Source organism: Symsagittifera roscoffensis, chromosome 3 (genome assembly GCF_963678635.1).
Source record: "Symsagittifera roscoffensis chromosome 3, txSymRosc1.1, whole genome shotgun sequence".
In the NCBI taxonomy this organism is placed as follows: domain Eukaryota; kingdom Metazoa; phylum Xenacoelomorpha; order Acoela; family Convolutidae; genus Symsagittifera; species Symsagittifera roscoffensis.
Window position 1 is genome coordinate 5,934,085 of NC_087064.1, and position 21,697 is coordinate 5,955,781.

The window sequence follows — 21,697 nt, forward strand, 5'->3', positions numbered from 1 at the left end:
TCCTGGTATGAAAATTATATTTAATAAAGAATATTAAGTTTTATATTCTTAACAAAAATAATTTGCATACAAGGTTAATCTGCAAAAATCCATGGATAATCTGCTATCAAAGAAATAGGAACTATTTCTACAAAATAGGACAAATAAAACAAAATAGGACAAATAAAACAATTTGTTTCGAAAATTAAAAAAAAAACGAAAATCCAGTTACTCTGAGAGCAGCAAAAAATCTTCAAACCAGGGAAATAGGATTTTCTCGAAGGGGGATTTTCAAAAAAAATACTCAATTTTTTCATATTTTTTCTTAAACCGATAAAAAATGATTTTACAAGCTCTCCAGAAAGAAAACACTTTGAGACTATATTTCGACAAAAAAAAAAAACGCCGCGAACAAATTTTTGAAAAAATTGCCAAAAAAGAGTTTTTGGAAACTTTTTGGTAAGGTAAGCTTTGAGCAAAACATTGAGTTCTTTTGGCACGAGCTTTCTCTAAAAATTACTATTTATTGGGAGAGCCATTGGGTGAGGGAAAAGTTTGAGACCCTCAAATCCACCCTGCTTCAAATCAGAGAACTCCTCGGGAAAAATGAATTTAGTTTGCTGAAACAATGCAATACAATGCTTGTAGCTGAATTTGAAAGATCGTTAAAAGTGAATAGGAAACATAAGAAATAGGCTCACGCTTTTGTCAAAAAAACAAAAATTTCGAAGATTTTTTTTTCTCGAGACAGTGGCACATGCTTTTTTGAGCAACAAAATTTTGATAGAGAAAAAGTTGAGCGGAAAAAGCACGTTTTAAATAGTGATAAGATAATGTGTTTTAAATTATTATGATTTCAAACTGTGCCCTGGATAGGCGCAAAATCTGGTGTCTGTAGCTCTCTGAAATCCAAAGACAAGTCTTGATACTTATTAAAATTTTGTCGGACCGATCAAAAAAAAACGACAAACGAAGAAGAAAGAGAGCGTCCTGGTTGCGAAATATGTCTCAGCAATGAAAAATACATCCAAATAGCAGTCAGACAAGATAATGAAACGAGAGCTGGGAGAACTTGCTTTCTTGGGTGAAAAATTTATACATATAGCTGATATCCAACAAAAACATTATAAAAAATAATTGAGGACACAGTTTCTAGTCAAAGTTGAAACTCGTTTGTTTGAATAACTTGCTCAGTCTCATTTTGCCAAATTTGAATTTAATCGAACATTAAGATTTACGTTTTTTTCGATTGATTTTGTTTTTCGATTGATATAAAAACTTTTAAGGAGGAGTAAGCTATAAAATTTCTCCCATTGAAAAATCTGACAGAACAGTTACTTTTGAAGTGAAACACAAGAAGAAGGAAGTTAAAGTTATTCAGGATTGCTCGTATCAAGGCGAAGCCCTGAATTTTCCGACTGCCTTCTTAGGTCAATGGAGAAGACGTGCAAAGAAGTATCTCAGGAGTTTTTAAAGAAAACAACAGATGTTGGAAACATTTAAAGTGACATAAGCAAAAATGACAGGTACTTTTTCAGAAAAAAGAACTGAACATTTTGTATACCACAAATTTCTCTGCTGAAGAAAGCATAGATTCGAAGATGTATTGAAAAAAAGAGACTAAAAACTAATTTAAGAGTTATGATTTGCTTAACAGTGTCACATAGGCCAGGCATTCGCTTCGCAGCATTTCTTTTTTTAAGCAAAATGTTGTTTAAAAACAGAGGCGAGATGGAGAAAATTTGTCCTAGATATCTACTATAAACCACAAATTTTAGACAATGCTAGAATAACCAATCTTAACCAATTGATTGGGCTATAATTTAGACAATTAGATAGTTAGCTCAAGATTTTGTTTTAAGTGTAGTGACATTTCAAGCACCAATGGTGAAATGTACTTCAGCGGTGCTTATCAACTTCTAAAGGCCTAAAAGATTTATTTATTTAAAAAAAAACGGTGAAAAAAGAAAACTGTGATAATTGAATACTAGTCATTAGAATTGCGCAACCAATCAGGTTTGTATTACTCAGAGTAGACAATCGACTTTTTATATTACACAGTAAGCCTTCAAGGAACAGGGTTGGCATGTTATTTAACATTGGTATTTAACATTGAATTTAACTTACAGTGTTATTTATAATTTCTAACAGTGATGTTAGCTATTTCTTAGAAATATGAGTAATTCTTAGAAAAACACAACGCAACTATACTGCATGGTTGTCGCCGGAAGCTTGGTGGGCATCTGGTGCTCGTTTAGGCTTCGATAAAAAGTTTGTGGACTTGGCAGCAAGTCTGGTCAGCGCATGCCCTGCAGCTTCAGGACTTGAGAGGTGCTTTTCCACCCTGGGACTGACGTATGGGAATCTTCGTGCTCAACTCAGAGTTGAGAAAGCCGTAAAGTTGGCGTCTCTATTCAAGAAACGCAACTCTTGTTGATATGTTAATTTAATTAACAATTTAACAAAAATAACATGTTTTTTTTTTCGATAAATAACAGTTAGTTTGTTATTTTTGTTCTTAACTTACATTTTGCCAACCCTGTCAAGGAACCATGGAACGCCAAACATTTGGCAATGATCCAGAGCCCTTCTGGTTGTTAGTTGATGAGTATTGGGTAATATATAATTTTTTCCCTGTCATCGCACAAGCTTCAACAAAGAGTTGGAAAATTCAAAACTACTTTTATTTTAAATGCGTTATGATTACTAATTTCAGTCCTCGGACTAAAATTATTCTTTACAGAACTTATTCAATTCAAGCAAATTGTTTAACAAAAGCGATTTTTTAAACAAAAAAAATGTCTGTATTTCAAACGTGTAATGTTTATTATTTCCAATTATCGGACTAGAATTATACTTTATAGAGCTTAATCAGTTCAGGTAGCAATTTTACTGCCGTGTTTTTGTTCAAACAAGCTGATGAAACATGACATTTAAAAAAATTTGAGCATATTTGTGCGGCTGATTAGCCATATAGAATAATTTCAATCTGCTTTTGTTCGACAGATTGTTGTTGTATGATTTTCAGAAAAAAAACAAGTGCTGGGTTCCAACTACCTTGTTTTGTTCAATCAACTGTACACTTAGGCTTGTGTGGTTTTTTTGTTCAACGAAGTTACAGATTATAAGCATCAAAAATCTAATATGACAGTTTTGTATTTTCTGGATATCTGATTGATTGTGTTTCCTGAATTTTTTTGGATTATCGACCTAAGCCTCACCTCTCTTCAATAATTGTAAAAAGCAAAACAAATAATTCTTGCGATTTCGAAAAAAAATTACTAAATAATGGTGTTCGGTGCGACTTTTTAAATAGAATATTAAACGCTCAAAGTATTTCAGACTGATTAAGTTCAGGCGAAAAAATAATTCCAGGCAAGAAATAGAAATTTAACAAGCATAAACCTAAAAATGTAATGATATATTGTAAAAAGTAAAATTATGAAGACTTAAGTTTTCCAACTGTATCATGCATGTGAGCGATGCATTTTCTTTGCGGTAATTGGTTTTTTTCGCAGAAACAAGTTGAAAAACAAGAAAAACATTTTTTACTAAAAACCAAAATTTTTGTACCTTGCTAGAAGAGTGTTTGAGATCATGTTAGCTTTTTGGCTGGGCTGAAAACAAATACAATGAGATAATTACTTCAGGATATTGTTTGAGGCCCACAGGCAAAGAAGAAGTTTTGCCTCTACCAAGTAAAAGTAGAGGCTAAGCAGTTCCTCTTAAGGTATGGTGAAAGAAGAAGTAAATTTACTCGTGATACTTGATTACTTAAGACTAAGATTTGCTAAACTTATTAGGCTTTTTTTACAAGCAGTAGACAATCAGTCTTGTATTACCCACAGTAAACCTTCATTAATTCCCAGAATTCAAAATTTTTGATGATGATCAAAAATTCTTCCGGGTGTTAGTTGATGAAAATTGGGTAATATTTGCTTTCGTCCCTACATCAAACAAGCATACAGACGCTCCAACAATGAATTTGAAAAGCAGCAAAATTGCTTTTTTTTGCATTTTTTCGAAAATCTATTCAAGTTTAAATGCGTAGTATCGGCTAATGAATTCTCGGATTAAAATTAACTTATATAGTGTTTTTGGTTCAAACAGAAAATTACTGCAAATCCTTGTTCAAAAGAGCTAGCAAAACATAATCTTTCGTCAGATTTGAGCATTATCCACGGTTGATTAGCTTTAAGTATTTATTTCACTTCGCTCTTAGTCAGCAGTTAGTCTTACTGCAAAATTTTGAGACAACCAAGTGTGTGCTTCCATAATTTTGTACGCTTTTATTGTTCAACCAAGGCTCAGAATATCAGTATCTAGAATCTAATTTGAGAATTATATGTTTGGCTGGATATCTGATTTTTGTTTTCAAAACAATTTTGAATTATCAACCTTAACCTCAACTTTCTTCAAAAACTTAAAGAAGCAGGATCAATTGTATAATTCTTCTCTCAAATCGATTGAAGGGGGGAAAATGAATTTTTAAAAAACTAATTTCACTCAAAGTTAACTAATTTCACTCAAAATTCACTCAAAGTTAACCGTATTACTAAAAAAACTGTAATAAAACTTTAACCTAGGTAATTAACAGCAAACAAATGCAGGGTTTGTATGAAATGCACATTTTATACATATATAATTTTCAAAACTAATACAAGCTTGGTGAGGTCAGTTAGGGGAGAGATTGTACGGTTGATCTAAGAAACAAAACAGGTAATTGTTTTTATTTCGAACTAAATTACTGACTACTAGTACTAGTGCTCGATGTTATTTTTTACTTCAAAGAAGCTCATTTTTTGTTAACTTTTTTACGGTAGTTTTTTTGATATAATCTGCAAAATATTGATGTCTTCAGCTCAAAATTAGAAAAATAGTTCACCTATTTTTAACGGTCAAGATATTCCGGTGATGAAGTAATCTCGGGTGAAGAAAAAAAATGCAATAATTTGAACTCAGGCAGGCTAGTTTGTTCGTTGATGCATGCAATACACATCATATTACGTAGCGAGTGGGAGTATGTTTTTTTTAAAAAGAGAAAACTCGATTTTTTTGAATTGCATCAGTATCTTTCAATTGAATACTATTTCATTTCAATGTACAAGCTAGGTAGAAAATACTTTGTGGTCAGCCATGTTTTACTAGTTTCCACGCAACATGAGGTGCCACAGATTTAACTGAGATGATGTCAAGTGTTATTGCAAACTAAAAAATTTTGAGAAAACTACGACAAAATTGTAAAATTTCAGATCAATTTTTTTAAGCTAAAAAAAAACTTCTATTTATTAAGGAATTGGGATCAACTGAATAAATACTCCTTTTCAAGAAAGGAGGAGTAATTGCTAAATAGACTATTTTTGTCAAACTTTTCGACCAATCAGAATGCAGCAAAATTAGAATTTTCAAAACAACGCTCTTGTGCCAATTTACTGCTTTCATTTATAAGGTGGACATTTCTAAGTGAATACCGAAATTTGACTATACCTACGGTGAGATCAAGTGATACCGTGTAAGCATCTGACATGTCAAACAACCGAAAATCTAAACAGTGTTGAAATCATCTCAAAACTGCTTTATTAGGGCAAACATCCGCCATTTTTTAAAAAGTAGGTCTAAGATCCGATTCCTACCATTTGCTTACAAGATGCTGTTAGTGGTCGAATGAATGCAACTCGGTGCGAGCTTGCCAACAATGAGTAGGACTTTTTATGAAAGTTGGAGCCTGTTATCGCCGCGAAGCCATCGTCGACCTTAAAACGAGAATCGGCTAAAATAGAGTCAGATAACTGAACCATTTCTTGTTTTTGGAATTCTAACGTCAAGTTATTACATAGTAAACATCAAGTTTATACATCCTCCCCCTCCAACCAGTTTAAGGAGGAGGATTTTAACTTGGTTTAAAATCAAATTGAGGCTAATTTTCTACCGATCAGAAATGAGCATGCAAAGCAAAACTTATCAAACGACAATTTGACCTCTTATTTAACCAACTGCGCCAAGAGTTTTAGTGAGCAGATTCTGCCTTGTTCGAAAAATATTGATTTTTGTACACACAAATTTAAAACTGTTGGTTTTTATATCTATAACAAAAAAACTCCAGTTGCAATAAGCCTATTAACTGGCCAAAATATTTTTAATAAAATCCCAATAAATATGCCTGGAAACTACAAACAATACTCTGTTAACGCTATAAATCTACTAATAGTATCAAATTTTTTTAAAAGTCGTGTTTCTCTCTTTTATTGGTAACATTCTATTTACATTTGGAGCAATAACTGTTTTGATAATATTTGCATCCTCTGGTACCTAGTAACAAATATCCCCTTTAAATAAATAAATCAATGGTGAGCATATCAGAATTTTCTTCCTAGTAACGAATCTCCCTCTTTTGCATAAGGGGGGATATAGTTAAAGAGATTCAATATTCCTTAACTTATTCGATATTCGGTTCATTTTGATTTCATGTTTATTTTATTTCGTTCGAGATTTAGCAAACTTGCAAATGTTAAATTAAAACAATGATTAAAACACACATGTCGACTTGTTGAGCTAGCTAATTGTTAAGTTGAAGAGAGTTCCTAACAAATATCAAGATGATAACTGGACAGTTTTTACTTGATTTCACTACTCAAAGCATGTCACGCCGCGAGAGAACTACAAAATCAACAACCTTTCAACAAGTTCAAGTGCCAAAAAATCACATATGGCACAAGATACATATATGCTATGTACACTAACATGCTTTGAAGCGAAGGCTTAAGGAATTCGACCTCCAAACAATCTTTGGCCTTATTTTCCGACTTTTTTTCTGGACCAATACTGAATTCGACTGCGGAAAAAAGTTTCCACTGAGTTCGACAGCAGTCGTTTTAATTTTATTTTGAAGGTCTCTAATTTTTACCGTTTTTTGTATAGAGCTTGCAAATTCTACTTGCAACTGCTACTCGGGTTGACCTCCAAAGACCAAAAACACTAATCAAACAAAAAATGGTAAGCTAAGTCTATGAAAAATACTAGTCATACAAATTTCATACATTTTTCTAAATCGGTTTCTTCGAATTTTCAAAGAACTTTTTTTTTCTTGATTCGGCATAAAAGTTGATATATCCTACTAAATAAAAAAGAAAATTTTTGGTCAAAAAAAAAGCTAATCATACAATTTTCATATACAAAAAATGTATGACTAGCATTTTTTGATGGCGACAACAAAAATTTTTTTTCAGCGAACCCCAAAATTTTTTTGTTTTTTTTTTCAACCGCAAATCAAAATTTGTACTCAAACAAACATTTTCCGAAAAAAAAAGTTTCCTAAACGCTAGGAACTCTAACTATTTTTTATGACATGTTTTCGTATGCCTTGATCAATATCTGATAATTAAAAAATTCAAACTTTGAACACAATTTTCGAAAATTTTTGCCAAAACCTAAAAGTTTGATGCTTTGAGTATAATATTTGTATCAGAAAGATAATACATTGCAGGTCGCAAATGCGAATTGATCAAACTTTTGGTGACTATAGTTTTGAGTAAACCAGGTTTTTTTGTCACTTCTGTTCGGTCACGAACACAACCGAAAATTTTGAGAAGATGAATTATAAAATAAAATCATTTTTTTATATATGGGAAAATGCCAGTCATACAATTTCCATATATAAAAATCACTAATCATAGACATTTCATGAAACTTTTTGGTTTAATGGAATTGCATGAAAAGTGTATTATTAGCATTTTTTCGTATATGGAAATTGTATTAGTAGCATTTTTGGTCAACGCGGGTAAGCAACCCTAAACTATCCAAAACTATTGCAGAAAATTTTATTAAAAAGGGTCAAACACCGGGCTCGGATTCTGAAGATGAAACTATCAAGCAAGATTTCGTATTTTTGACAGTATTAGTCAGGGGTGGATCTACGATATTCTCGAGAAGAGCGGATTTTCAAGAAATTTTCAAAAGTTTTGGAAATAAGCATAGTTTTTTTTTCAATTAGGCGCACAATTTTGTGTCTGTATATTCCTGGATACCAGAGACAAGTCTTCAAACATGGTAAAGTTTTTTGGTAGGCAATACCTGATGCTAGTTGTAAAATTTTTCCTGTACTTACGATTGCTTAATTGGCGAAAATTTAGAAAACTTCATTTTATAAATTACGTCCATCATCATCAATAAAAGGTCCAAAAAAAGGTCTGAACAATTCAAATAGGTCTACAAAGAACTGATTGCTTATAGCGGACCTAAGCCCAGCGACTTTTTCGAAAACTCAATATCTGTAAAAAAAAAAGTTCGGAAGAACGAACTTCTTTGTATGTCCGAGAGCGGAAAACTGACCAATTAATCTCAAAGGCAGCATAATTGGACGCAAATGAGAGAAACCTGAGAAAAAAAAGTTGATAAAAACTTAAAACAAAAATGAAAATACAGATGAAAGACAAAAAATGGTATTCTGCCAAAAATGAATATTCAAATATCAAAAAAATGGACAAACCAATTTTTAATTTATTTTTAAAAGTCATAATTTAACTTGACTGGGGATAAAAAAAGAGGAATTGCTGTAAAACTTATGAAACTGCACATAAAAAAGGAGATAATTTGTTTTTATAGGAGTAGGACATTAAAAAAAACGAGAAATCGTTGCTGTTCAATAGGATTTTGGCTATAATTTTGCGACAAGTGAACAGGAATTATTTCATTTTTTGCAAAGCTATTTCACTACAAGTCCAAGTTTAAAAATCTGAAAGACAAGATAAGACAGCTTTTATATATCCATTTCAGTTTTGATAGCGTTTGTTTGAGATCATACTTTGAAAAAATAGCGCATCTCTATTATCTAACATTCCAACTGTTAGAAAAATATTCGTGCTAATTTTTTGTGCTAATGAATACCGAGAATTAGAATAGACTATACCTATGGTGAGATCAAGTGATACCGTGTAAGCATCTGACATGTCAAACAACCGAAAATTTAAACAGTGTTGAAAACATCTCAAAACTGCTTTATTAGGGCAAACATCCGGCATTTTTCAAAAAGTAGGTCTAAGATCCAATTTCGGCCATTTGCTTACAAGATACTGTTAGTGGTCGAATGAATGCAACGCGGTGCGAGCTTGCCAACAGTGAGTGGGACTCTTTATGAAAGTTGGAGCCTGTTATCGCCGCGAAGCCATCGTCGACCTTAAAACGAGAATCGGCTAAAATGGAGTCAGATAACTGAACCATTTCTTGTTTTTGGAAATCTAACGTCAAGTTATTACATAGTAAGCATCAAATTTATACATCCTCCCCCTCCAACCAGTTTAAGGAGGAGGATTTTAACTTGGTTTAAAATCAAATTGAGGCTAATTTTCTACACATCAGAAATGAGCATGCAAAGCAAAACTTATCAAACGACAATTTGACCTCTTATTTAACCAACTGCGCCAAGAGTTTTAGTGAGCAGATTCTGCCTTGATCAAAAAATATTGATTTTTGTACACACAAATTTAAAACTGTTGGTTTTTATATCTATAACAAAAAAAAACTCCAGTTGCAATCAGCCTATTAACTGGCCAAAATATTTTTAATAAAATCCCAATAAATATGCCTGGAAACTACAAACAATACTCTGTTAACGCTATAAATCTACTAATAGTATCAAATTTTTTTAAAAGTTGTGTTTCTTTCTTTTATTGGTGACATTCTATTTACATTTGGAGCAATAACTGTTTCGATAATATTTGCCTCCTCTGGTACCTAGTAACAAATATCCCCTTTAAATAAATAAATCAATGGTGAGCATATCAGAATTTTCTTCCTAGTAACGAATCTCCCTCTTTTGCATAAGGGGGGATATAGTTAAAGAGATTCAATATTCCTTAACTTATTCGATATTCCGTTCATTTTGATTTCATTTTTATTTTATTTCGTTCGAGATTTAGCAAACTTGCAAACGTTAAATTAAAACAATGATTAAAACACACATGTCGACTTGTTGAGCTAGCTAATTGTTAAGTTGAAGAGAGTTCCTAACAAATATCAAGATGATAACAGGACAGTTTTACTTGATTTCACTACTCAAAGCATGTCATGCCGCGAGAGAACTACAAAATCAACAACCTTTCAACAAGTTCAAGTGCCAAAAAATCACATATGGCACAAGATACATATATGCTATGTACACTAACATGCTTTGAAGCAAAGGCTTAAGGAATTCGACCTCCAAACAACCTTTGGCCTTATTTTCCGACTTTTTTTCTTGACCAAAACTGAATTCGACTGCGGAAAAAAGTTTCCACTGAGTTCGACAGTAGTCGTTTTAATTTTATGTTGAAGGTCTTCTAATTTTTACCGTTTTTTGTCTAGAGCTTGCAAATTCTACTTGCAAATGCTACTCGAGTTGACCTCCAAAGACCAAAAACGCTAATTATGTTAAAAATGGTGAACTAAGTCTATGAAAAAATACTAGTCGTACAAATTTCATATATTTTTCTAAATCGGTTTCTTCGAATTTTCAAAGAACTTTTTTTCTTGTTTCGGCATAAAAGTCGATGTATCGTACTAAATAAAAAAGAAAATTTTTGGTCAAAAAGAAATGCTAATCATACAATTTTCATATACAAAAAATGTATGACTAGCATTTTTTGATGGCGACAACAAAAATTTTTTTTAGCTAACCCCAAATTTTTTTTCGTTTTTTTTTCAACCTCAAATCGAAATTTGTACTCAAACATACATTTTCCGAAATTTTTTTCTTAAACGCTAAGAGCTCTAACTATTTTTTATGACATGTTTACGTATGCCTTGATCAATATCTGATAATTAGAAAATTCAAACTTTGAACACAATTTTTGAAAATTTTTGCCAAAATCTAAAAGTTTGATGCTTTGAGTATATTATTTGTGTCAGAAAGTTTATACATTGCAGGTCGCAAATGCGAAATGATCAAACTTTTGGTGACTATAGTTTTGAGTAAACCAGGTTTTTTGTCCTTTCGGTTCGGTCACGAACAAATGCGAAAATTTTGAGAAGATGAATTATAAAATAAAATCATTTTTTTTATATATGGGAAAATGCCATTCATACAATTTCCATATATGAAAAATCACTAATCATAGACCTTTCATGAAACTTTTTGGTCTTATGGAATTGCATGAAAAGTGTATTATTAGCATTATTTTTGTATATGGAAATTGTATTATTAGCATTTTTGGTCAACGCGGGTAAGCAACCCTAAACTATCCAAAACTATTGCAAACCGCGCAGAAAATTTTAATAAAAAGGGTCAAACACCGGGCTGAGATTCTGAAGATGAAACTATCAAGCAAGATTTCGTATTTTGACAGTATTAGTCAGGGGCGGATCTAGTTTATTCTCGAGAGGAGCGGATTTTCAAAAAATTTTCAAAATTTTTGGAAATAAGCATAGTTTTTTTCAAAATTAGCATGTATTGGCCCCTTGAAATTAGTTTCAGTGTCAGTCAGCCAAAAACGAAGTTTTTGAAATAAGAAATAATACATTACGAGGCCAAATTGTGCGCTGGATAGGCGCAAAATTTTGTGTCTGTATATTCCGGGATACCAGAGACAAGTCTTCAAACATGGTAAAGTTTTTTGGTAGGCAATACCTGATGCTAGTTGTAAAATTTTTCCTTTACTTACGACTGCTTTATTGGCGAAAATTTAGAAAATTACATCTTATAAATTAGGTCCATCATCATCAAAAAATGTCAAAAAAAAAGTCTGAACAATTCAGATAGGTCTACAAAGAACTGATTGCTTATAGCGGACCTATGCCCAGCGATTTTTTAGAAAACTCAAAATCTGTAAAAAAAAAAATCGGAAGAATGAACTTCTTTGTATGTCCGAGAACGGAAAATTGACCAATTAATCTCAAAGGCAGCATATTTTGACGCAAATGAGAGAAAACTGACAAATAAAAGTTTTTGATAAAAACTTAAAACAAAAATGAAAATACAGATGAAAGACAAAAAATGGTGTTCTGCCAAAAATGACTATTTCAAATATCAAAAAATTGGACAAACCAATTTTTAATTTATTTTTAAAAGTCATAATTTAACTTGAACGGGGATAAAAAAAGAGGAATTGCAGTAAAGCTTATGAAACCGCACATAAAAAAGGAGATAATTTGTTTCTATAGGAGTAGGACATCAAAAAAAAACGAGAAATCGTTGCTGTTCAATAGGATTTTGGCTGTAATTTTGCGACAAGTGAACAGGAATTATTTCATTTTTTGCAAAGCTATTTCCACTACAAGTCCAAGTCTAAAAATCTGAAAGACAAGATAAGACAGCTTTTATATATCCAGTTCAGTTTTGATAAGCGTTTGTTTGAGATCATACTTTGAAAAAATAGCGCATCTCTATTATCTAACATTCAAACTGTTAGAAAAATATTCGTGCTAATTTTTTGTTGTCTCGTTTTTTTCTGACAAAATTTTGATATGCTTATCTTGAACCCCTTTTGTTCAAAATTTTTGGTAGATAAACTCAAGATATTCAATTAATCCTTGTTTAGAAGACTTTTTCAAGACAATTGTTCTTTATCAAACATCCGGTATAGATAGAATGGTGACTTTGTGCGTGGAAAAACTTACCGAGTTTGTATATTCCTTTTTGTTTTTAGAAAACTGCTCATTAAAGAAACTAACAACGGAATATAAAAAGAGAGGCTTTTTTTAGATAAAAAAGGTAAATAAAATATATGTGACTGCCCATATTTAGAAAACTTAAGCACAATTCTTTTGATTTTCTTGTTATCTCAATGATGGCGTCTAATTGACTTTTCAAAATCCTCTAATCTCATAGATTATGCGTCATTAAATTTTGCAATTCAATTTTTTCGCTTTAGAAAACTTTCGTTGAACAGTTTATTTGAAGTAACATAGGATAACTGATTTGGAAAAGTTTAAGGTTTAATAAAAAAAACCATTAGGAAAAAAATTAATCTACAGACTACTACCAACGATAGAAAAAAGACTGCGCACATTAACGCGTTGGTTTTCCGACTAACCTTTAATTTTTACTTCGTAAAAGTTTTGCATTTTCAAATTTTTTATTCTAAGAGCAACAAGAGTCAGACCACAATCTATGACTTATTTCAGTTTGAATACTTTTTTGACATTTTTATTACTGTTTACGTAATTCCAACTTTATAAATATGTTGCATAATCAGTACATTTGAACAAAAGGAATGATTTCAAAATAGCATGGCTTCGATACTTTCAAAACGATCAAATGTTTCTTCAATCTTATATTTCAATCAGTAAAGAGATTCTAGAACGTTCCAATTTTTGATCAAACTCCTGGATTCAAATTTTAAAAAATATTTTTTCCGTTTTCGTGAAATTATGAAATTCTTGAAAATCATCAATATGGCCAATTTGACGCGCAAGTGTTTTTCCAAAAAGTAATGGATATGAATTAAGGGATAGTCGGAACATTCAGGGCTTTGCCCTGACATACGATCACTCTTGTTTTGAATTAGGAATTGGCTAGCTTCTGTTTTTCTTTTCTTTGTTTCAAACACGGAGTATTTATTAAATTGGCAAAGCCCTGAATGTTCTGACTGTCATAGCGAATAATTTTTGGGAAAACAAAATGTTGAAAACTTGATTAGCTACAGAGTTTGGAAAACATCAAAGTGTGAAATTTTGAGTCGTACTAAATTAATACGACCGATTAGCTAGCTTCAATTCAATTTGGAACGATTTTGTTATGCGGCATAATTCGCCACGCATAAAGAATTCGCGTATGAATCAGTTTTTCAAAGCGCGCATAATTTAGTCCAGAACAAGGCCAATTTGACAAATTTCAAACCCGAAAATTATAATCGGAAATATAATCGGAGGTAAAATATAGAATTTTTTAAAATTTGAACTCACGATTTCAATATCTTCAATGGGGTATAAAAAATTTTTGTTGGAAACTATAATTTCGATCGGCGAAATTGATTGAATAAAAAAACCTCACCGAGCAAAATTATTCCGTTTTTTTTTTTCAAAAATCGGAAGAATAATTTCTTTAGGTATTTGTTTAATTTACCGTTCAAAAAAGCTTTCATTCCCACTCTCATTGATGTTGCAACCCGCTCTACGGACTAGGTCAAACTATGCTTGTATGCTCGAACTAATTTTTTAAAGTAAATTGCAATTTCTTTTTGCTTTTTCGGCATCTAGTTTGATTCTTTTTCCTTTTAAGCAGTGCTTAAAGCCATAACTATTTTTCAGCCGAGAATGGGCGTCAAAATTGCGTCGAATGTTAAATGGGCTTCTTACAAACAGTTAATTTCGGGTTTGCTGTTTCTAATTACAGCACTTTTTTTAGTTTGGTTCTCAGAGTTTATGATTAACATTTTGTTTGCAAACAGCTCATTCAAAAATCAACGCAATTTTCTGCAAAAATGATCAGTTTGAAAGCAAAAAAAAATGGGTACATTTTTTTTGGGTGGTTCTGTTTTAGTGACGAATTATGGGCAAAAATGGATGACGAGGACGCCTTTTATTGTCCACGTCACAAATACTTCAATCTACTAGGCAAAAATCAAAGTGTTCCATTTGCAAACATTTGCAAATTGGACAAGCATATTTGCATCAGTTCAAAAACTTCAAAGTTTGACGCGACAGGTTTTGACCGAAATGATTTGCGGTTAAATTACGCAGGAAAACCTGGAAAATACTTGAAATGCCTGGCGAATTTAAAAAACACAGGTCTTCTTGATTTTTTTTTCTTGTGACAAATTCTTTTGAACACGTATTGCTGGTTTTTGTTCAGTTTGAAGTTTGCAGAAAACTCTGACGCATTTGCGATTGAATTAATGGAAATCATTGTCTGAATTTGCTTAGATTTGATTTTTTCACACAACGCACAGTAATAAATTTCCATCACAAGTGAGTAAATTATCTGATCAATTTAAATTTAAATCAAAATATCAATTTATTCAAACTAGAAAAAAATGTTGTTTCTGGATCTATATTTTGAAAACAACAATAAGTACTGTTTATTCCCTTACCTTTTCAAACATGGTTCAAAAATATTTCCGAGTAGCTTTTTTGTTTGAAACAAGACTTTTAAATGATATTGAATGCCCCCGGCGATTAGTCACAATATATGATTAACAGTATCCCATCAATTTCCAAAAATTTTAGGCTGAAAAATTTAGGCTGTTTCCCATGAATATAAAAACTTGAGAGAGCCAAATTTCTAGAAAAATATTATTTACAATTAGCCACTTGAAAGTTGGAGCAATAAGCTAATAAGCTCACAAGCTCAATTGCTAACAGTTTTTTTGCAACGAGTTTTTTTACAAACTTCAACTCGTACTAAAACTCTAACTTGAAAAAGAAAACAAAATTGTGAAATTTTGTTCTAACAACAAGCTATGTATATGATTAAAGTAGCTCAACAATATAACACTGCGTGAAAAACAAAAGATTTCATAAGTTAAAAAATTTTAAAATTCTTTCAAAGTTTGATGACTTTGCAAAGTTCAAAAAAAATAAAATTTGATTTCTGCAGAAAATATCACGCAAAATTTATCCAGGCCAGCTATTCCATACAGCACCAATTCCAGTCTTACCAATACCCCCTTGACGTACCTTCCATAAAAACAGACTAAGCAATATCATAACAAACTACTAATATCAATTGAATTTCGTTTCTCGAATGCATGTTTTTTGCATACTTTCAAACCATTGCAAGTTTTTTTATAATGTCTAATATTTTAATCTAGGTCTTAACAAAAGTATTATTTGCTGAAGGTTTTTTGAATTTTTTCTAAATATGTATAAAAAACATGGCTTTTTTGTTAAAAACCCCATTAAGGCGTTACATTACTTTTCAGTTAAACAATTTCAGCTGTATTAATTGGTTCTTTGTTCTTCAAATTGCTTTTTGGTGCTTTTTTTAAAAAAAATGTGAGCTTTCAAAAATTACTAAATACTAAAGGCACGAATTGGACAATAAATAATGCATTTTTTTTGTCTGTTTCAATTTGTTTCGCTCGGGCTCTATAATTAGTTTTTTTGCTTTAATAGTCTTTCTGATCAGGTATGAAAAACTGTATAACTAGTTGTTACGAGACTATATTATTTGTTTTAATTATAAGAAAAAGTAACTATTCAAAAAATTCATTCGCCAGATTAAAACGTTCATTTCGGTTATGGAGACATTTGCTGCTATAACAAATGCTCAATTCAATTCAAAAAGTTTTGTTTTTACAATTCTCGTTGGATCTGCAATTTTTGAGACCAATAATTGAGACAACTTGCGTGCTACTGACCCTCTGCAAAACATTTTTAGTGTTTTTGGAATGCAATTCATGGGTAGTTCTGCAAACAAATGAAACCATGTGACACTCTTGCAAACTGTTGTTTTCTGAGTCGCAAATCGGAATGCAAAAATCTTGCAAGATTGCAGGGGCGGATCTAGGATTTTCTCGAGGGGGGGGGGGGCATGCGGATTTTCAAAAAAAAATCGAAAATTTTGTCGACGTTTTTTTTAGGTCGGCTGAATTGATTTTTGAGCTCTCCCTACGCATGATTTAGTCCCTTTTTTGGCAACATTTGCTGCGCCGCAGGCAAAAATTTGAAAAAACCTTCCAAAAAAGGCGTTTTTAGGCAGTTTTTGGAAAAGTTTGACCAAAAAATTGCGTTTTTTCGGCGCGCGCTCCCCCCTCAAAAATAGAATATATTGGCGCCAAAGGCTCCTTTAGAAAAATTTTAGGGTCGGTTGGCCAAAAATGCATTTGTTAAAAGATACCAAAGGGGGACCCTTTGGGTCGGCAGGGGGTCGAATCCTTGAAAAGAGGAAACGTCCGCCCCCCCCCCCCCGCCCCCCGCCCTAAATCCGCCCCTGCAAGATTGTACATTCTTCTAAAACGTAATGGGGAACACCTATTCATGCTAGATTTTGAGTTTTCTTACCATTGCAAGCAAAAAATAAAACAGATACTAATAAATATACTACAGAATACAGCAGCAAAAATGAAAAAAATGTTTTGAAGTAGTCCAATTTCATCCTGAAAAAAATATAGTTTCAAATTTGTAGGAGCTTGAAAAAAATAAAAACTACACAGCTTACTCTAAAGCCAAACAAAACAACAAGAGACCTAAGAACAATGCGGGTCTAGAAATTTCTCAAGTGAGGAGCGGTTTTTTGCAATCATTTACTAAAAACTTTGTTTTTTTTTTGTTAAAAAAATTGGATTTTGTGGGCCGTCAAACCACAATAAAGACCATATTTTGACCAAATTTTGAAAAACTGCGGGCAAAACTTTGACGAAACAAAACAAACTGAAAAAATGTTCCTACGTAATTTTTGGAAAGTTTGACCATAAAACTGCGTTTGGTTTTGCGTGGGCACCTCAAAATTACTCTATATTATAGTAATAATTGTAGTTCCCGCGAATCGCAGAGGAGCTATCAGTAGGCCTTAACAGTCCTGTCGAGGATAGTCCATCTGTTTTATCTCCCCACATTCCAGACAGTGTTATTTTGCTGAGCGAAGCTGTTTTCTGCGACTCGAGGCCGCTTTTTTGCGTCTAGAACTTTCACGTGGTACCACTATTGCAGCCAAATTTGGTCAGGGTGTGGTAGACCTGAAGCTGGAGGTCAAGTGAGAGCTCGTCCTCACACACTATCATTGCCATGGCATGGGATCGAATACACAATCTGACGATTTCAAAGTGAAAGCCTTACCACTGTGCTAAGTGCCTCTTATTTTCAAAAGTTCACTAAAATTGAATATAAATAAATATTGATTTGATATTTGAACTACATATAAGTGGATGCAAAATTTAAAAAAAGAAAAATTCTGTTTTTTTGGAAAACATATAATTAATATTAAAAAACAAAAAAGTTCAGAAACTTTTTCTTACTGTGGAAGCACACTGAGACCAACATAGTATCTAGGGTTTTTTTTTCTAATTGAAAAACAAAAAAATTTTGATAATTTTGCAAGAATTCATTAGATTAAAACAAATTTTAATGAACTTTTAAAAAAAGCTAGCATCTTTAAGTTAATTGTGATTTTAAACAGGTCTGATAAAAACTATCGGACAAAATACGCAAAATTGAAAATTGATTATTGAAGCAAATCGAAGTTGCTTAGGTTTTTTCAGAAGCATTTATTTCACAAAAGTCGGGAAACATTATTTCACATGAGGAAAATGTATCGTTTTCGGCTCTTTTTTTTCAATCATGAACTGTGCTATATTAGCTTCAAAAATATTGATTAGGTCGCATTAAAATGAATCTCCTTTGCACAACAAAATTTCTGAAAATTTTGTTTGCTAATTTTTTAAAGATAACATTTATTTTTTTGATGGCCAATTGGTAGTTTATCTAGTACAAATGAGCATTATTGGCAGTTTTGGACAAAAACTATTAAGATTTTACCGTTTTTTAAAATATTTGAACTACATAAGAGAATAAGTTTGATAGAACTTCTTCGGCAGTTTTTGGACGGTAGTCTGAGTATAATTCAAGATATACTAAAAAAACCCCAACCAAAATTGACCCTTTTTGTGGTAATCTTTTAAATGCGAGTTATGCAAACGGAAAAAAAGCCATAATTCTTCAGATACGATTCTAAAACTATTTTTGTTTAAAACGCTTTTTGTTTTTGCAACAAGCTGCCACAATACAATTTTATGGCTTGAAAATCTAAAGAAAGAAATATTTCATACTTTCAGAGAAAAAACGATATTTTTTTTCGAAAAATGTGAACAATTTCCCTCTTTATTAGACCAAGTAGACAATCTCACCCCCCCCCCCCCCCCCCCCCCTCCTCCCCCCTAAAAAAATGGCAAATTCAAGCCGTAAGGCCTCTATATACCATGCTCAAATCTGATTGGCTGAAAAATATTTTTTAACCAATTGAATAATCTCCCTCCTAAAACGGCACTCGAAAGGAGGCAATGCCTTTTGATGTTGTCTCAGGTCATTAAGTTGAAATGCATTTAGAAAAAGTATTTTTTTTAAACTTAAAACTCGAAGACAAGACGGGTTTATTATAAATTGATTTTGGGGGAGATTGTTCACTTGGTCTAAATATTATTTCGGCTAATTAGCTGATTTTGCTCCTGCAAGCGTTCAGCTCTTAGAACATTCTGCTCAGTGCACCCCTACCATTTTTAAGATCAGCTGTCTGTACACAATGAAATTACGCGAAAATACAGCAGGCCTCAGCAGTGAATGAAGTCATTGCGGGTCATAAAACAGTCAGAATTGTTTTGTTAGACTTCCATATACATCAGAAAAAACTCTGACAGTTTTTCATCGTATTCGTGAATGCAGATCTAGCGTTATTGCCGGGACCGACAATTTTCCTAACTAACCAACCAATTTGAAGCTAACCATATGAGCAATCACCCACCCATAAAAACTAACGGCTATTTAAAGAAATCAGTCAACGTGCAAAAAACTGTTATTGGCTGAAAACGGCAAAATGATGTTGCATATTGTTTTGGAAACTATTTTCGGAAGCTATTTTCAAAAAGGTCTTTTTGTTGCGGAAATCAAAAAGAATTTGAAAAATTCCCTATTTCTCCAAAAATCTCCAATTTCGTTGATTTTTTATCGGTCGAAGTTTTTTTCGCGATACTCCTTTTCTCGTCAAAAGGCCCAAGTGAAGAGCCTCCCCTCAAAAGCAAATTACTTGGTTGAACTCATTCTTTTTCAGCCAATCAGAGCTCAGCATTTTGAATCGTCACACTTGCTCTGGCTTTCCTTTAATTTTGAGAGGGGTGTTAGTTTAGTGGGCAATTGTTCACATGCTTCAATTTGGAAAATATGACAAAAATTTCTGTTTTTTAGTGTTTTTTTGGGCGCCCCCCTTTTTTCAAAAATTTCCAACCCATTGGAAGAATTGGAAGATTTCAAAATTTTTGAAATTGTGTTAAGAGGACCTTTTATTTAGTTCTCAACAGGGGCGGAATTAGGGGGGGGGGGGGGGGCTGGCCAAAACAGGGCCTTTTTGGTGCTTTGACAGAGCTCGGAAATTCAATATGGTCGACCTAAAAAAAAAGGTTGACAAAACTTGCTTAAAATTTTGGCAGAATTATTATGGTGTAATTTGTTTTGCGAAATTCAGGCCCAAAATTTTACCCCAAAAATGGGTCATTTTGGCTTTTCTTAGTTAATCAAAAATTACGCCGAAAATACCCAGTCGATCACAGACATAATTATATCAAAGTGAGCCCCTTACGCAGCCCAACAAACTCTATGAAAGGTATTTTCTCCAAAAAAATTGCAAATTGTTTAAAAAATTGTTTTAAAATAAAAAGTTGGTATTGTATATAGTAAAAACGACCTTTTTTGTCTATCAAACAAAAATAAATTAACTTATACAATATTTTGGAGATTATACCCTTCTTAAAGTTTGTTGGGTTGCGTAAAGGGGCTCACTTTGAAATAATTATGTCTGTGATCGACTGGGTATTTTCGGTGTAATTTTCTTGAGAACTTTTTTAACGAAACAACTGGCCAAAAACAATGTTTTAAGCAGTTCTTGGAAGAATTTGACTAAAAAAATGCGGTTTTTGGCTGACACTCCCTCTCGAAATTCGAGTATATATTCCATCGAATAGGTTTCGTCAACTAAAAATAGAAGTCTTACAAACCCACTGCGAGACCCAACGGGAAATCAGGGGGTCAAATCCCCAAAAAAAAGCCAAATTCGCCCCCCCCCCCCCCCAACCTAAATCCGCTACTGAAGTTGACTTAATCTAAATTGACCTAGCCTGAAATAAAAGAAAAGAACCGCGCATTCAGTTCAATGCTACAAAAGGGTCGCTAAAAAAAGCAACCCAGAATTCTTACAAATGCAGTTGACGAGAATGCCGAGAATGCAAATGAAAATGTGTGCCCAGTTAGCAGCCATCAACTGATCCCAGAACCTCGCATAACGGGCGTCGAACTGGTCACACAAAACTGACCAATCAGATTCTCCCATTTCTCCATAGTCGTCATAACCAGCCGACGCTGAAGAAGATGAAGAGGCCGAGAGGGATGCGAGAGTCGATGACGTCACGGTTGTCGTGTTTGTAGAAAGCAGAGCCGAAGTATCGTTTAGGTAAAATGAAATGTGTTCGAGCCATAAATCGTACTCGTGCATTTCGACTAAGCCGAAGTTGCAGTAACGTGTTATTCGACCGTGACAGCCTTTCAGCTTATCTAGGTCCATTTTAGGGCTAAAATAGCTAATTATGTAACTATATAATTTTTATTAGTTTATCCAAAAGGTAAGTTCAATCAATATTCCATTTGTAATTTTGAATTCCAATTTCGTTTGCTTTAGTAAGAGCTGAGTAATCTGACAACAAAAATGTGAAATTTGAACACGAGAACAGGTAATTTAGCGGAATCGGCGCCGAAAATAAGCTAAAATATGCCGAAAAACACGATTCCTGGCAGTAACAGTATTTGGCTTCAAAGCTGATTATATAATTTATTTATTGGATATAAACAATCATACTATCTCAGATGAAAGTAAAGAATGCGTGATTGATGCGGGGACACCATTAAATCCTAAGGGGGGTAAAAACTCTAGCTAGAAACCATCTGGCTTAAAAGCATTCATTGTAAAAGCATTCATTAAAATATATAATTTGTTTTTATAAACACCGTTTTGAATACTTATTTCGGCCTATTTTATGCAAGTAACGATATAAAAAACGGGCAAAATTTATTTTCTGGCTGTGTTACAAAATTAAACGCGGATAAAATT

General features: G+C 32.8%; 1 protein-coding gene across 1 annotated transcript in view; it reads right to left on the minus strand.

The window, feature by feature from the left end:
- LOC134841540 (gastrin/cholecystokinin type B receptor-like) overlaps nucleotides 1–21,085 on the minus strand; it is a 72,285-nt gene extending 51,200 nt beyond the window's left edge. The window contains exon 1 of the mRNA XM_063857569.1: nucleotides 20,791–21,085. Coding sequence (XP_063713639.1) covers nucleotides 20,791–21,085 — 295 coding nt within the window. The remainder of the gene's footprint in view (nucleotides 1–20,790) is intronic.
- Between the last annotated feature and the right edge of the window lie 612 nt (nucleotides 21,086–21,697).